The sequence below is a fragment of the Mustelus asterias genome, chromosome 19 (assembly GCF_964213995.1).
Source record: "Mustelus asterias chromosome 19, sMusAst1.hap1.1, whole genome shotgun sequence".
Classification (NCBI taxonomy): domain Eukaryota; kingdom Metazoa; phylum Chordata; class Chondrichthyes; order Carcharhiniformes; family Triakidae; genus Mustelus; species Mustelus asterias.
Window position 1 is genome coordinate 5,625,746 of NC_135819.1, and position 16,354 is coordinate 5,642,099.

The 16,354-nt window shown below is 46.3% G+C and overlaps 1 protein-coding gene across 2 annotated transcripts in view; it reads right to left on the reverse strand.

The window, feature by feature from the left end:
• Positions 1–1,293: 1,293 nt before the first annotated feature.
• The window catches only part of elof1 (elongation factor 1), a 31,658-nt gene continuing 16,597 nt past the window's right edge, over positions 1,294–16,354 (reverse strand). For both annotated transcript variants that reach the window (XM_078234927.1, XM_078234928.1), the window contains exon 5: positions 1,294–1,502. In XM_078234927.1, the coding sequence (XP_078091053.1) occupies positions 1,438–1,502 (65 nt within the window). In that variant the 3' untranslated portion in view covers positions 1,294–1,437. The remainder of the gene's footprint in view (positions 1,503–16,354) is intronic.

A 16,354-nucleotide genomic window follows, 5' to 3' on the forward strand; every position in this document is an offset into this window, starting at 1 on the left:
CGTTGGACTGGGGTAAACACAGTAAGGAGTCTAACAACATCAGGTTAAAGTCCTGTTGGACTTTAACCTGGTGTTGTTAGACTCCTTACTGTAAAGCAGGTTACACAGGCTCGAAATGCGGGGGAAGGAGAGTGCTGGAAGAGGCATTCAGACTCAGACCAGCGGAGTGGGGGAAAGGACATGGTTGCAGGAAAAGCTGACACTCAGGCTTGAAACAAAGCACAAAACACTCCAACTTAGACTTGGGGCTCAATGGACTTCATTCACACTTTGCCAATGAAACCCTCACTCAAGTAAACTTTTGGAGAAAAGTACTTTTAAAGGTATCAAACTCTCAGGTCTTGTTGCAAAGGTTGTAAGGATATGCAAGATGAAGCAATAGATGGAGATGATGAAAGGTGAGGGGAGGGAAGGAGAGAGTGTGGGAGGGAGAAGCATTCACATTGATTAGGTGTGAGAAGGTTAAGACTATTTGGTTACAAGGATCGCAGCACCAATGAATTCAAACTCGTTCTACACAATACAATAACATATAAATTCCAGCAGCAAAACAGTAGAGGCTGTATGTGGATATAGGTTCAACCTGGCATTCGGTTACTGGTGCAACACCTCTTGGCACATCAATCATCATGAAGTATTTGGCCCAGAAACTCAATCATATCCCGCACAAACTTTGAAATGAAAACACTATTTCTGAACTCATCAACATCATTGTCCATGTTCACCACCTGCTGGTGTACAGGATTATGACAGGTTTAGATAAAGTAGACAAAGCAAAGTCTTCCCTTTTACTAATGGTACAAGGAGTATGGGGCACAGATTTAAGATTTCAGGTAAGAGACATGGGGGGGTACAAGGAGGAACTGTTTTAATGCAGTGTGTAGTATTCTTGACTTGGAGATATTGCAAGGCTTGTGGACACAGAAAGGGTGAATGATTTCAAAGGGAAATTGAATGCGTATCTGAATGAGAGAAAGTGACAGCGTTATGGGAATAGAGTAGGGCAATGGCACAGATTGGATTACAATACGGTGATCTTCTGATGTGCCGGAATGACTATGATTCATCCTTAGCATTACATAAATCACTAATTCATCATTGTCACACTTGGTAGTGAGCTGCGTGAGCAGACTCAGTCCTGTACTTGGGCTCATTGATTTTAAAAAGGCATTTTAACAAGTCAATGTACCCATAAACAGGCTTATTGGTGAAAGGATATGCACTTGCACCCACTGAATGGCAAAAAACTGCCCATCAAAACCTCAATATTAAAAAGTAAAAGCACACAGTGAATGGAAGAATTCTAACTTTTTAATAACAGCCCAGAAACAGTCCAAAGGTTTACAGAAGACGCTGCATGAACTCATTATATACAGTCAGCACAAAAGAAATCTGAAAAACTCCTTGAAATAAAAATGTAAGTGACTTGATCCTAAACTACTGGTTTGCTGCTTCACAGGCATCAATCCAATCACTGTAAACATCCACTGGCTCCGACAGATCTGAGTAACAACAGTTAAAGAAAAGACAGCAGCAATGGAATGAACACAAGTTACGTTTGAAATTCAGCAAGTTATATACGCACTGCCCAAGGGGAGAAGATAGACAGAAAGAGAGAAAGACACAATAATTAGTACCATCATCAACTACTTAAAACGAAAGTAACCCCAACAATACAATCTTCCTCTCTCAGCATCTTCTCAATATCCCCCAGCAAGATTTACCCTTCTCACGCTTCTCGGCCTTTTGGCTAAGATCAAGTGTAGTATGGATCGCCTGCACTTGGTTGAGGTCATTAGGTTACGCTGAGGCTTCATATGTTTCATATGAAGCAATTTTTAAAAGCAGCATCTCGGCCTTTTGGCTAAGATGCAAATGAGCTCAAGTCTTGGAGGAGGATCCTCCCCCTTCTCCAATCAGCTTGACTCATGTAGATCAGGCCCAGGACAGGGTGGTTTTGGTCTCCCGTCCTGTCTTGTCAGCCTGGATCTGAAATGTCTCAACTTGTTGAGACTCTGAATTGGATTTGATTTGATTGAATTGGAAAAGTATAAAAAAAACCCATGGGAGCTAACCTTACAAACTTTCCTGCCCAATAGCCACAACGAGGGCTAACCTTCTCCACCCATGTCCCTGGCAAAACCAACCTCACCAACCTTCCGACCCAGTGCTCCCAGCGAAAGCTAACCTCACCAACCTTCTCACCCTCATCCTCCAGCAGCAGCTAGTCTCATCAACCTTCCCAACCTGTGCCCCCAGCATCAGCTAACTTCATCAAACTGTGCTCCCAGCTATGGCTAACTTTACCAACCTGTGTCCCAGCAACAGTTAACTTCATCAACCTTCCCAACCTGTGCCCTGAATATCAATTAACTTCACCAACCTGTGCCCCAGCAACAGCTAACTTCACCAACCTGTGCCCCAGCAACAGCTAACTTCACCAACCTGTGCCCCAGCAACAGCTAACTTCACCAACCTGTGCCCCAGCAACAGCTAACTTCACCAACCTGTGCCCCAGCAACAGCTAACTTCACCAACCTGTGCCCCAGCAACAGCTAACTTCACCAACCTGTGCCCCAGCAACAGCTAACTTCACCAACCTGTGCCCCAGCAACAGCTAACTTCACCAACCTGTGCCCCAGCAACAGCTAACTTCACCAACCTGTGCCCCAGCAACAGCTAACTTCACCAACCTGTGCCCCAGCAACAGCTAACTTCACCAACCTGTGCCCCAGCAACAGCTAACTTCACCAACCTGTGCCCCAGCAACAGCTAACTTCACCAACCTGTGCCCCAGCAACAGCTAACTTCACCAACCTGTGCCCTCAGCAGCAGCTAACTTCATCACCCTTCCCAACCTGTGCCCTGAGTATCAATTCACTTCATCAACCTGTGTCCCAGGAACAGCGAACCTCATCAACCTTCCCAGCCTGTGCCCCCAGCCGATTAGCCTATCAGCTATGGTTGGAATCAATTATTGAGGAAGTAACATTTGGAAAATCATATTCTAATTAAGCATGAGAGGAAAATCATATCCAACTAATATATTGGAGTTTTTCAAGGAAGTCTCAATCAAAGTGGATAGAGGGGAACCAGTAGATGTGTTGTAGTTGGACTTCCAGAAGGTGTTCGACAAGGGACCCCACAATAAGTTAAGTGATAAGATAATAGCTCATGGTGTTGGAGGTAATATACTGGCATGAATAGAGAATTGACTAATGGGCAGGAAACAGCGAGTGGGAATAAGGGGTTCTTTTTCAGGTTGGCGACCTGTAACCAATGGGGTTCCACATGGATCACTGCTGGGAATACAACTGTTTACAATATATATTGTCTTAGAGGAAGGAAGTGAATGTACTGTAGTCAAATTTGCAGACGACACAAAAATAGGTGGAAGGCAAGTTGTGAGAGTGATACAAACAGTTTACAAAGAGATATTGATAGGTTAAATAAGTGGGCAAAATGATGGCAAATGGAGTCAATGTGGGAAAATGTGAAGTTGTTCATTTTGGAAGGGAGAACAAAAGAACAGTATTATTTAAATGAAGAAAAACTGCAGAAAGCTGCAACACAAAGGGACTTGGGGTACTTGTGCACGAAACACAGAAAGCTAACACACAGGTACAGCAGGTAATCTGGAAGGCCAATGGAATGTTGGCCCTTATTTCAAGAGGATTGGAGTATGAGTAGGGAAGTCTTGCTACAACTGTACAAGGTGCTGGTGTCATAGTCATAGAGGCCCTTTAGCCCAACTTGTCCATGCCGCCCCTTTTATTAACCCCGAAGCTAGTTCCAATTGCCCGCATTTGGCCCATATCCCTCTATTCACATCTTTCCCATGTAACTGTCTAAACGCTTATTAAAAGACAAAATTGTACCAGCCTCTACTACTACCTCTGGCAGCTTGTTCCAGACACTCACCACCCTCTGAAAAAATTGCCCCTCTGGACCCTTTTGTATCTCTCCCCTCTCACCTTAAACCTATGCTCTGTAGTTTTAGACTCCCCTACCTTTGGGAAAAGATATTACTACCTAGCTGATCTATGCCCCTCATTATTTTATAGACCTCTATAAGATCACCCCTAAGCCTCCTACGCTCCAAAGAAAAAAGTCCCAGTCTATCCAGCCTCTCGTTATAATTGAAACCATCAAGTCGCGGTAGCATCCTAGTAAATCTTTTCTACACTCTTTCCAGTTTAATAATATCCTCTCTATAATAGGATGACCAGAACTGCACACAGTATAAGGAATTGATAGGCCCGGGAGGCAGCAGTGCTAGACTGCCATGGAGATAATTTTATAGAATCCATACATTACAGGAGGCGGCCAGTGGCCCATCGAGTCTGTACTGACCACAATCCCATCCAGGTCCTATTTCTGTAACCCCACACATTTACCCTGCTAATCCCCCTGACACTAGGGTCAAATTGGCATAGCCAATTCACCTAACCAGCACATCTTTGGACTGTGGGAGGAAACCGGAGCACCCGGAGAAAACCCACCAGACACGCGGAGAAAGTGGAAACTCCAGACAGTATCCAGAGGCCGGGAATCGAACCTGGGACCCTCGCTCTGTGAGGCATTAGAGCTAACCACCGTGCCAACCTGGTGAGGCCACATTGGAGTACTGTAAACAAGGGAACCAAAATTGCTTAGGGAAAGATATTTTATTGAAGGCAGTTCAGGGAAGGTTCACTAGGATGATCCCCGGTATGGAGGGAATATCTTGTGAGGAAAGGTGAAACAGGTTGGGACTCTACTCAATGGAATTTAGAAGAATGAGGGGCGATCTCATTGAAACATACAGGATTCTTCAGGGTAAATGCTGAGAGGATGTTTCTCCTCATGGGAGAGTCTAGGACCAGACAGCATAGTCTTAGAATAAAGGGACACCAATTTAAGACTGAGATGAGGAGGAATTCCTTCTCGAAGGGTTGAGAGTCTTTGGAACTCCTTGCCACAGAGAGCTGTGGGGGCAGAGTCACTGTGTATGTTTAAGGCTGAGATAAATAGATTTCTGATCAGTAAGGGAATCAAGGTTTGCGTGAAAGGGCAGGAAAGTGGACATGAGGAATGTCGGTCGATCAGCCATGAACCTATTGAATGGCGGAGTAGGCCCAAGGGGCCAAACAGCCTATTCCTGTACCTATTTCTTATAGAAACATAGAAAACTACAGCACAAAACAGGCTCTTCGGCCCCACAAGTTGTGCCGAACATATCCCTACCTTTTAGGCCTACCTATAACCCTCCAACCAATTAAATCCCACGTACTCATCCAGGAGTCTCTTAAAAGACCCTATTGAGTTTGCCTCCACCACCCCTAACGGCAGCCGATTCCACTCGCCCACCACCCTCTGTGTGAAAAACTTCCCCCGAACATTTCCCCTACCCCCCCAGCACCTTAAACCTGTGTCCTCTCGTAGCAGCCATTTCCACCCTGGGAAAAAGCCTCTGAGAGTCCACCCGATCTATGCCTCTCAACATCTTATATACCTCTATTAGGTCTCCTCTCATCCTACCTCTCTCCAAGGAGAAAAGACCGAGCTCCCTCAGCCTATCCTCATAAGGCATGCCACTCAATCCAGGCAACATCCTTGTAAATCTCCTCTGCACCCTTTCAATCTTTTCCACATCCTTCCTGTAATGAGGCGACCAGAACTGAGCACAGTACTCCAAGTGGGGTCTGACGAGGGTCTTATATAGCTGCATCATTATCCCCAGACTCCTAAACTCAATCCCTCAATTGATAAAGGCCAGCACACCATACGCCTTCTTAACCACCTCCTCCACCTGCGGGGCCGATTTTAGATCCTATGGACCCGGACCCCAAGGTCCTTCTGATCCTCTACTGTACTAAGAGTCTTTCCCTTTATATTGTACTCCTCCATCCCATTTGACCTGCCAAAATGGACCACTACGCATTTATCTGGGTTGACGTCCATCTGCCACTTCTCCGCCCAGTCTTGCATCCTATCTATGTCCCTCTGTAACTTCTGACATCCCTCCAGACTATCCACAACCCCACCAACCTTCGTGTCGTCGGCAAACTTACCAACCCATCCCTCCACTTCCTCATCCAGGTCATTTATGAAAATGACAAACAGCAAGGGTCCCAGAACAGATCCCTGGGGCACACCCCTGGTGACCGACCTCCCATTAGAAAAAGACCCATCTATACACACTCTCTGCCTCCTTTGGGCAAGCCAGTTCTGGATCCACAGGGCAGCAGCCCTGTGGATCCCATGCCCTCTCACTTTTTCTAGAAGCCTTGCATGGGGGACCCTATCGAACGCCTTGCTAAAATCCATATAAACCACATCTACCACTTTCCCTTCGTCAATGTGTTTAGTCACATTTTTGAAGAACTCCACTAGGCTCATAAGGCACGATCTGCCTTTGACAAAGCCATGCTGAGTATTCTTGAGCATACTAAACCTCTCTAAATGCTCATAAATCTTGTCCCTCAGGATTTTCTCCATCAGCTTACCAACCACTGCGGTTAGACTCACCGGTCGGTAATTTCCTGGGCTATCCCTATTCCCCTTCTTGAAAATAGGAACCACATCCGCAATCCTCCGGCACCTCTCCCGTCTCCATCGACGACGCAAAGATCATCGCCAGAGGCTCTGCAATCTCTTCCCTCGCCTCCCACAGTAACCTGGGGTACATCCCATCCGGACCCGGCGACTTATCTATCTTGATGCCATTCAAAGATTCCAGCACAACCTCTTTGTTAAAGTCCACATACTCAATCTTTTCAATCCACCGCAAGCCCACAGTACATCCACCCATGTCCTTCTCCTCTGTGAAAACCGAGGCAAAATACTCATTCAGCACCTCTGCCATTTCTACTGGTTCCATACTGATTTTCCCGCCTTCACCTTTTATAGGCCCTATTCCTTCACGTCATCCTTTTACTCGTCACATATTTATAGAACGCCTTAGGGCTTTCCTTAATTCTACTTGCCAAGGCCTTCTCGTGACCCCTTCTGGCTCTCCTAATTTCCTTCTTTAGTCCCTTCCTACAAGCCGTATACTCATCTAGATCCCTATCTTCGCCAAGCTCTCTGAACCTTTTGTACGCTTTCCTTTTCTTCTCAACTAGGTCCCGCACAGCTTTCGTGCACCACGGTTCCTTTAACCTACCAACACCTCCCCGTCTGCTCGGAACATTGTCCTGAAGAACCCTAGACAGGCATTCCTTGAAAAACTGGCTTCACGCTCATATTTGCCCCTTTATACCAAGGTACACAGAGAAAAGTAAATAAGAATGAAAAAAAAACTCACCCCCTGCTCGCCCTGTCCCCAGAAGCCCTGTGAGCCAAAGCCCTTATAGCTCACACTCTGCTTCCCACTCACTCCACTGCCCGCTCCCGACGCTGCCCGCTGTATACTGCAGCCTACCTTATATACTTTGCGCGCTTAAAAAACCCTTCCCAGACTCCTTAGCAGCCCACTTCCGGTTTTCAGTTTAAGAAAAATATTACTACAAAAATAAAGGCAAAAAAAACACACTAACTGACTAAATAAATAAATAAATAAATCTGTCACCAGCACTCCTGCCACAAATCACTCCCTCTCTGCTTGCTCCAGTGGAACAATGAGCCACTATATCTATCATATCAGCTAACTTCGCCAACCTTCCCAACCTGTGTCCCCAGTAAGAGTTAATTTCACGATTATTCCAAATAAAATCAACTTGAGTTTATAAAATGCCTGAACACAGTACAACTTCCCAAGACACTTCACAGGTGGCCTGTCAAACAAACATTGGCATCTGGCCACATAGCAAGATATTAGGAAAGGTAACAGAAGGTTTGGTCAAAGCTTTGGTCGGCTTTAAGGAGCATCTTAAATGAGGAAAGAGAGGTGAAGCTGTTTAGGGAAAGCATTCCAGATCTTAGAGCTTTGACAGCTGAAAACTTGGCCACTAATTGTGAAGTATTTAAAATCAGAAAGGCTCAAGAGCCCAGAATTGGAGAAAAGCAGATATCTTAGCAGACTAGTTCACCAGGAAATTAGAGATAGCGGGGCTCGAGGCCAAGGGTGAGAATTTTTTAATTGCTTAACCAACCAAATATAGGTCACCGAACATGGGAGATAGATGATTAGGATGTGTTAAGAAACGGGCAACAGGCTTTGGATGACTGGAAGAGGGTAAAAGGAAAGAGGTGGAATGTTCAAATATAGAGGAAACATAGGCATGAATCAGGGTTTAAGCTCACAGTACATTAAGGCAGGAACAGAGATGATAATTTTGTGAAAATGGTATGAAAATAGGCAGTTGTAGCGATGGCATGGGTCTGTTGTTGGAAGCTCATTGAGGTCAAATACGCCACAGCTTGTGAAAAGTCTGGTTCAGCCTCAGGCAGTTGCCAGACAGACGGAATTAGTGACTAAGGAGCCGAGCTTGTGAAAGGGACTGAAGTAAATGGATTCAGTCTTATCAAAATTCAGCTGGAAGAAATTTCAGTCACCCAATGTAGAATTGCGGGAGAGCTGTCTGACTATTCAAGAGACAGTGGAGGGGACAAAAGAAGTGGCAGTGAGTTGGAGGTGGCTACAGTTATTGTGGATGTCTTCAGCTGAACAAGAACAAAACACGGAGATGAGAAATAATAGGGGTCAAGAACAGATCTTTTTGGACACCAGTGGTAACAGTGCAGGAAGAGGCCACTACGGATGAGTCTCTGGCTAAAACTAGATGGATATGAATGAAGCCATATGAGGGCAGTCCCACCAGATGACAGATAATCTCACCAACCTCAGCATTTTACAGCCAAGAAAGAGGCCCTTTGGCCCATTTGTATCTGCCTTCAGGCATCTGTCTATTCTAATCCCAATTCCTAGCACTTGATCAAAGGCTTTTCAAGTGCCCATCTGAATGCTTTTTAAGTGTTGAGTGTTCCGGTCTCTCCCACCCTTTCAGGCAGCGATTTCCAGATTCCCACCACCCTCCAGGCAAAAAGGTTTTTCCTCAAATCCCCTCTAAATTTCCTGCCCCATACCTCAAGTCTATGCCCATTGGTTATTGACCCTTCTGCTTCCTAGCTACCCTATGTCCCTTATAATTTTATATACCTCAACAGGTTCCCTCCTCCCCACTCAGCCTTCTCTGCTACAAGGAAAACTAACCCAGCCTGACCAGTCTTTCATCATAGCTGAAATGCTCCAGCCCAGGTAACATCTTAGTGAATCTTGGTTTCAGCCTCATTGTTCCACAGGAGCAGGCTGAGGGTAAGGGAGCGTGTTTGTGCACGAATTTATTTTTCAGTTAAATTTGTGAAAAAAATCGGAGGTTTTTTTTCAAAACAGGAGGTAGGCCCAGCAGCAGCCTGGGAAGGTTTTGGAGGGTTTAAAAGTAGGCCGCACCTTTGAGCGGGCAGCATCGTTAGCGGGCAGCAGAGTGAGCAGGGGACAGAGTGAGAGCTGAAGGGCTTTGGCTCAAAACGGGCTTCGGCGAGAACAGGCAGAGGCGAGAGTAGTTTTTTTTTCAGAAAGTTTATTCCTGTATTTCCCCAGAGTAAATAAAAAATATGCCAGGCAAGATGTTGGAATGCTCCTCTTGCAGGATGTGGGAGATCAGGGAGACCTCCGGTATCCCTGACCACAGCACCTGCAAAAGATGCATTCAGCTGCAGCTGCTAGCAAAGCGTGTTAGGGAACTAGAGAAGGAGCTTGATGACCTCCATCTAATTCGGGAGAATGAGAAGTATATAGACAGTAGCTTTAGGGAGATAGTTACACCTAAGCAGCAGAGCACAGGAAATTGGGTTACTGTAAGGAGAGGAAATGGCAGTGTGAAAGGACAGGCAGAGCAGGGTTCCCCTGTGGCCATACCCCTCCACAACAGGTATACTGAATTGGATACTGTTGTGGGAGATGCTTTACCTGGGACAAGCTGCAACAGCCGGAACTCTGATACTGCATCTGGTTCTACAGCGCAAAAGGGTGGGATGAAGAAGAGGAGAGCAGTAGTGATAGGGGACTCAATGGTCAGAGGTACAGACCGGAGGTTCTGTGGTCAGGACAGAGACTCCCGCATGGTTTGTTGCCTCCCAGGTGCCAAGGTCAGCGATGTCTCTGATCGCGTGCACAGCGTTCTAAAGTGGGAAGGTGATCAGCCAGATGTCGTGGTACACGTCGGTACCAATGACGTGGGAAGGAAGAGTGAGGAGGTCCTAAAGAGTGAGTACAAAGAGCTTGGAAGGAAGTTAAAAAGGCAGGACCCCGAGGGTAGTAATCTCAGGATTGCTACCTGAGCCACATGCCAGTGAGGGCAGGAGTAGGATGCTTGGGCGGATGAACACGTGGCTGAGGAACTGGTGCAGGGGGCAGGGTTTCCAATTCTTGGATCATTGGGACCTATTTTGGGGCAGGTGGGACCTGTACAAGAGAGACGGGTTACACCTAAACTACAAGGGGACCAATATACTTGCAGGGAGATTTGCTAGTGTTATTGGGGAGCGTTTAAACTAGATTTGCAGGGGGGTGGGAACCAGAGTGCCAGAGCAGATAGTGGAGCAGGGGTAAAAAGACAGGTTAGTTCAAGCAAAATCACAAATGGAAGGGTAGAGTGTGGTGGAAATAATTTTTTGAAGTGTGTCTATTTCAATGCCAGGAGTATTGTGGGGAAGGCAGATGAGCTGAAGGCGTGGATAGACACATGGAAATATGACATTATAGCCATTAGTGAAACTTGGCTACAGGAGGGGCAGGACTGGCAGCTCAATGTTCCAGGGTTCCAATGTTTCAGGCGGGATAGAGGCAGAGGGATAAAAGGTGGGGGGTGGCATTGTTGGTCAGGGAAAATGTTACAGCGGTACTCAGGCAGGATAGATTAGGGAGCTTGTCTACAGAGGCCCTATGGGTGGAGCTGAGAAACAGGAAAGGTATGACCACATTAATGGGTTTGTATTATAGACCACCCACTAGTCAGCGAGAATTGGAGGAGCAAATCAGTGGAGAGATAGCTGACAACTGCAAGAAACACAAAGTTGTGATAGTAGGGGATTTTAATTTTCCACATATAGATTGGGACTCGCATACTATTAAAGGTTTAGACGGGGTAGAGTTTGTAAAATGTGTTCAGGAGAATTTTCTACATCAGTATATAGAGGTGCCAACTAGAGAGGATGCGATATTGGATCTCCTATTGGGAAATGAGTTAGGGCAGGTGATGGATGTGAGTGTGAGGGAACACTTTGGATCCAGTGATCATAATGCCATTAGTTTCAACCTGATCGTGGATAAGGATAGATCTGGTCCTCGGGTTGAAGTTCTGAACTGGAAAAAGGCCAAATTGATGAAATGAGAAGGGATCTGGGAAGTGTGGATTGGCACAGGCTGTTCTCTGGTAAGGATGTAAATGGAAAGTGGGAGGCCTTCAAAGGAGAAATTTTGAGAGTGCAGAGTTTGTGTGTTCCTGTCAGGATTAAAGGCAAAGTAAATAGGAATAAGGAACCTTGGTTCTCGAGGGAGATTGTAACACTGATTAAGAGGAAGAGAGAGTTGTATGAAATGTACAGGCAGCAAGGAACACATCAGATGCTCGAGGAGTATAAAAAGTGCAAGAAGCTACTTAAGAGGGAAATCAGGAGGGCTAAAAGAAGACATGAGGTTGCTTTGGCAGACAGAGTGAAGGAAAATCCAAAGAGCTTCTATAGGTATGTTAGGAGCAAAAGGATAGTGAGGGATAAAATTGGTCCTCTTGAAGACCAGAGTGGTAGACTGTGTATGGAACCAAAAGAGATGGGGGAGATACTAAATGGTTTTTTTGCATCCGTATTTACTGAGGAAACGGGCATGGAGTCTACGGAAATAGGGCAAACTGGTAGGGAGGCCATGGAACCTTTACAGATTAAAGGGGAGGAGGTGCTCGCTGTCTTGAGGCAAATCAGAGTGGATAAATCCCCAGGACCGGACAGGGTATTCCCACGGACCTTGAGGGAAGCTAATGCTGAACTTGCAGGGGCCCTGGCAGACATATTTAAAATGTCAGTATTCACGAGGGAGGTGCCGGATGACTGGAGGGTGGCTCATGTTGTTCCGTTGTTTAAAAAAGGTTCCAAAAGAAATCCGGGAAATTATCGGCCAGTAAGTTTGACGTCGGTGGTGGGCAAGTTATTGGAAGGTGTGATAAGGGTTAGGATCTACAAATATTTGGATAGACAGGGACTTATTAGGGAGAGTCAACATGGCTTTGTGCGTGGTAGGTCATGTTTGACCAATCTATTAGAGTTTTTCGAGGAGGTTACCAGGAAAGTGAATGAAGGGAAGGCGGTGGATGTTGTCTACCTGGATTTCAGCAAGGCCTTTGACAAGGTCCCTCATGGGAGGTTAGTTAGGAAGGTTCAGTCGCTAGGTATACATGGGGAGGTAGTAAATTGGATAAGACACTGGCTCAATGGAAGAAGCCAGAGAGTGGTTGTGGAGGATTGCTTCTCTGAGTGGAGGCCTGTGACTAGTGGTGTGCCGCAGGGATCGGTGTTGGGTCCATTGTTGTTTGTCATCTATATCAATGATCTGGATGATAATGTGGTCAATTGGATCAGCAGGTTTGCTGATGATACAAAGATTGGAGGTGTAGTGGACAGTGAGGAAGGATTTCAAAGCTTGCAGAGGGATTTGGACCAACTGGAAAAATGGGCTGAAAAATGGCAAATGGAATTTAACGCAGACAAGTGTGAGATATTGCACTTTGGAAGGACAAACCAAAGAAGAACGTACAGGGTAAATGGTAGGACTCTGAAGAGTGCAGTTGAACAGAGGGATCTGGGAATACAGGTACAGAATTCCCTAAAAGTGACGTCACAGGTGGATAGGGTCGTAAAGAGTGCCTTTGGTACATTGGCCTTTATAAATCGGAGTATCGAGTATAAAAGTTGGAGTGTTATGGTAAGGTTATATAACAGTAAGAAGTCTCACAACACCAGGTTAAAGTCCAACAGGTTTATTTGGTAGCAAATACCATAAGCTTTCGGAGCAGAGCTCCTTCGTCAGATGGAGTGGATATCTGTTCTCAAACAGGGCACAGACACAGAAATCAAATTACAGAATACTGATTAGAATGCAAATCTCTACAGAGATTTGCATTCTAATCAGTATTCTGTAATTTGATTTCTGTGTCTGTGCCGTTTGAGAACAGATATCCACTCCATCTGACGAAGGAGCTCTGCTCCGAAAGCTTATGGTATTTGCTACCAAATAAACCTGTTGGACTTTAACCTGGTGTTGTGAGACTTCTTACTGTGCTTACCCCAGTCCAACGCCAGCATCTCCACATCAAGGTTATATAAGGCATTGGTGAGGCCGAATTTGGAGTATTGTGTACAGTTTTGGTCACCTAGTTACAGGAAGGATGTAAATAAGATTGAAAGAGTGCAGAGAAGGTTCACAAGGATGTTGCCGGGACTTGAAAAGCTGAGTTACAGAGAGAGATTGAATAGGTTGGGACTTTATTCCCTGGAGCGTAGAAGATTGAGGGGAGATTTGATAGAGGTGTATAAGATTTTGATGGGTATAGATAGAGTGAATGCAAGCAGGCTTTTTCCGCTGAGGCTAGGGGAGAAAAAAAACCAGAGGGCATGGGTTAAGGGTGAAAGGAGAAAAGTTTAAAGGGAATATTAGGGGGGGCTTCTTCACGCAGAGAGTGGTGGGAGTGTGGAATGAGCTGCCGGATAAAGTGGTAAATGCGGGGTCACTTTTAACATTTAAGAAAAACTTGGACGGGTTCATGGATGAGAGGGGTGTGGAGGGATATGGTCCAAGTGCAGGTCAGTGGGACTAGGCATAAAATGGTTCGGCACAGGCAAGAAAGGCCAAAAGGCCTGTTTCTGAGCTGTAATTTTGTATGGTTCTAATCCTTTCTAATGCATTCACTTCCTTCCTAGTGTGGCTACCAGAACTGCACACAGTCCTCTAGCTGTGGCCTAACGAGTATTTTACAAAGCTCCATCATAACCTCCCTGCTCTTCTATTCTATGTAACCTCCATGCTGTCATGTCCATAGCACCAACCACTGATCGCTCGTGCTCGGCCAGCTGATTAACAATCACCGTTTTTCTCTCCAGTTTACCTGCCCACTCACAAACAAGCTTTTGCCATCCAGGGCCTTACTTTGGAGGATTGCATAATAGAAACATAGAAGGTAGGAGCAGGAGGAGGCCAAATCATCCTGATTTGACTGAAACTTGGCTCACAGATAGTGTCACCTTCCCACTAACTGCCTAGTTATCTTGGCTACACCTGCCCTACGTAAACCCATGTAATAGCCTCCCCTCCAGCTCCCCTGGTACTGTCTCTTTCTTTCAGCAACTTACTCCTCTCAATTTGCATTGTATAACACCTGTAAGACAGGAAATACGTTTTCCACAATGTTTCATAGCGGCACAAGGAAGAAAACAAATGTTGAGCCAAAGGAGATTTTGAATAGTGATCAGAAATTGGGGTTGAAGGAGGATTTTAATAAGAGGGAATGAGCGGTGAAGAGAATTTCACTATACAAAGACCAGGTGGCCATTGGTGTGAGCCAGTGAGCACCAGAGGTGATGGGTGAGCAAAGCAGGATGCTGAGGACACAGACAGCTTATTTGGAGATATGCTGTAATTTACAGCGGGAGGAGGATATTAGGCTAACCAGAGAAGCACTGGAATGGAGAAGTCTGGATCACAGCCAGCTCTACCCAAGCGGATGCTACACTATCTGTGTTGACCCACTACTTGGCTGATACCTGGGATAAGCCATCATTTCCTCCAGTTAAGCTCTGTGAAGGTTGAAGCTTTAGTCTTTGACCTCTGACTCACCCTCAATTCCAATTCCCTCTCCAGCCAGTGACTCAAGTGGCAGTCTCGCCATTTTATTCAACTCCAAACTGAGCTTGATTACAAAATCTTCAGCATCACCAAGACAAGCTCCTCCCATCTGCGTAACATCACCCATCTTAGCCCATCTTCTAACAAAGAAAAGTACAGCACAGGAACAGGCCCTTCGGCCCTCCAAGCCTGTGCCGATCATGATGCCCTAACTAAAAAAAAACCTTCTGCCTTGACTCAGTCCACATCCCTCTATTCCCTCCTTTTTCATGTACCCATCCAGATGCCTCTTAAATGTTGTTAATGTACCTGCTTCCACCACCTCCTCTGGCAGCGCGTTCCAGGCACCCACCACTCTCTGCGTGAAAAACTTCCCCCGCACATCTCCCTTAAACTTTCCCCCTCTCACCTTGAACCTGTCCCCCTTGTAATTGACACTTCCACCCTGGGGAAAATGCCTTTGACTATCCACCCTGTCTGTGCCTCATAATTTTGTAGACCTCGATCAGGTCTCCCCCTCAGACTCCATCTTTCCAGTGAAAACAATCCTAATTTATTCAACCTCTCCTCATAGCCAACGCCCTCGAGACCAGGCAGCATCCTGGTGAACCTTCTTTGCACTCTCTCCACGGCTTCCACATCCTTCTGATAATGTGGTGACCAGAACTGCATGCAATACTCCAAATGCAGCCTAGCCCGTTTTATATAGCTGCAACATGATTTCCCAACTCCTGTACTCAATGCCCCGGCTGGTAAAGGCAAGCATGCCATATGCTTTCTTAATCACCTTGGCCACCAGTATTGCCATTTTTAGGGAACAATGGACCTGCACGCCCAGATCCCTCTGCAAGTTAAATCTCAATATATTTGATGCCTCTAGACTGCAGCATTCCAAAGAGTTTCAGGCTGGTTGTCAAGCTTCTATAAACTTCCGCCTCACCCAGTACTTCCTGCTGCCTGGACCCTATCCCAGTACTTCCTGCTGCCTGGACCCTATCCCAGTACTTCCTGCTGCCTGGACCCTATCCCAGTACTTCCTGCTGCCTGGACCCTATCCAGTACTTCCTGCTGCCTGGACCCTATCCCAGTACTTCTGCTGCCTGGACCCTATCCCAGTACTTCCTGCTGCCTGGACCCTACCCAGTACTTCCTGCTGCCTGGACCCTACCCAGTACTTCCTGCTGCCTGGACCCTACCCCAGTACTTCCTGCTGCCTGACCCTACCCAGTACTTCCTGCTGCCTGGACCCTACCCCAGTATTTCCTGCTGCCTGGACCCTACCCCAGTATTTCCTGCTGCCTGGACCCTATCCCAGTACTTCCTGCTGCCTGGACCCTATCCCAGTACTTCCTGCTGCCTGGACCCTACCCAGTACTTCCTGCTGCCTGGACCCTACCCAGTACTTCCTGCTGCCTGGACCTACCCAGTACTTCCTGCTGCCTGGACCTACCCAGTACCTTCCTGCTGCCTGGACCTTACAGTACCCTGCCGGACCCTACCCAGTACTTCCTGCTGCCTGGATCCTATTCACTCACCCAT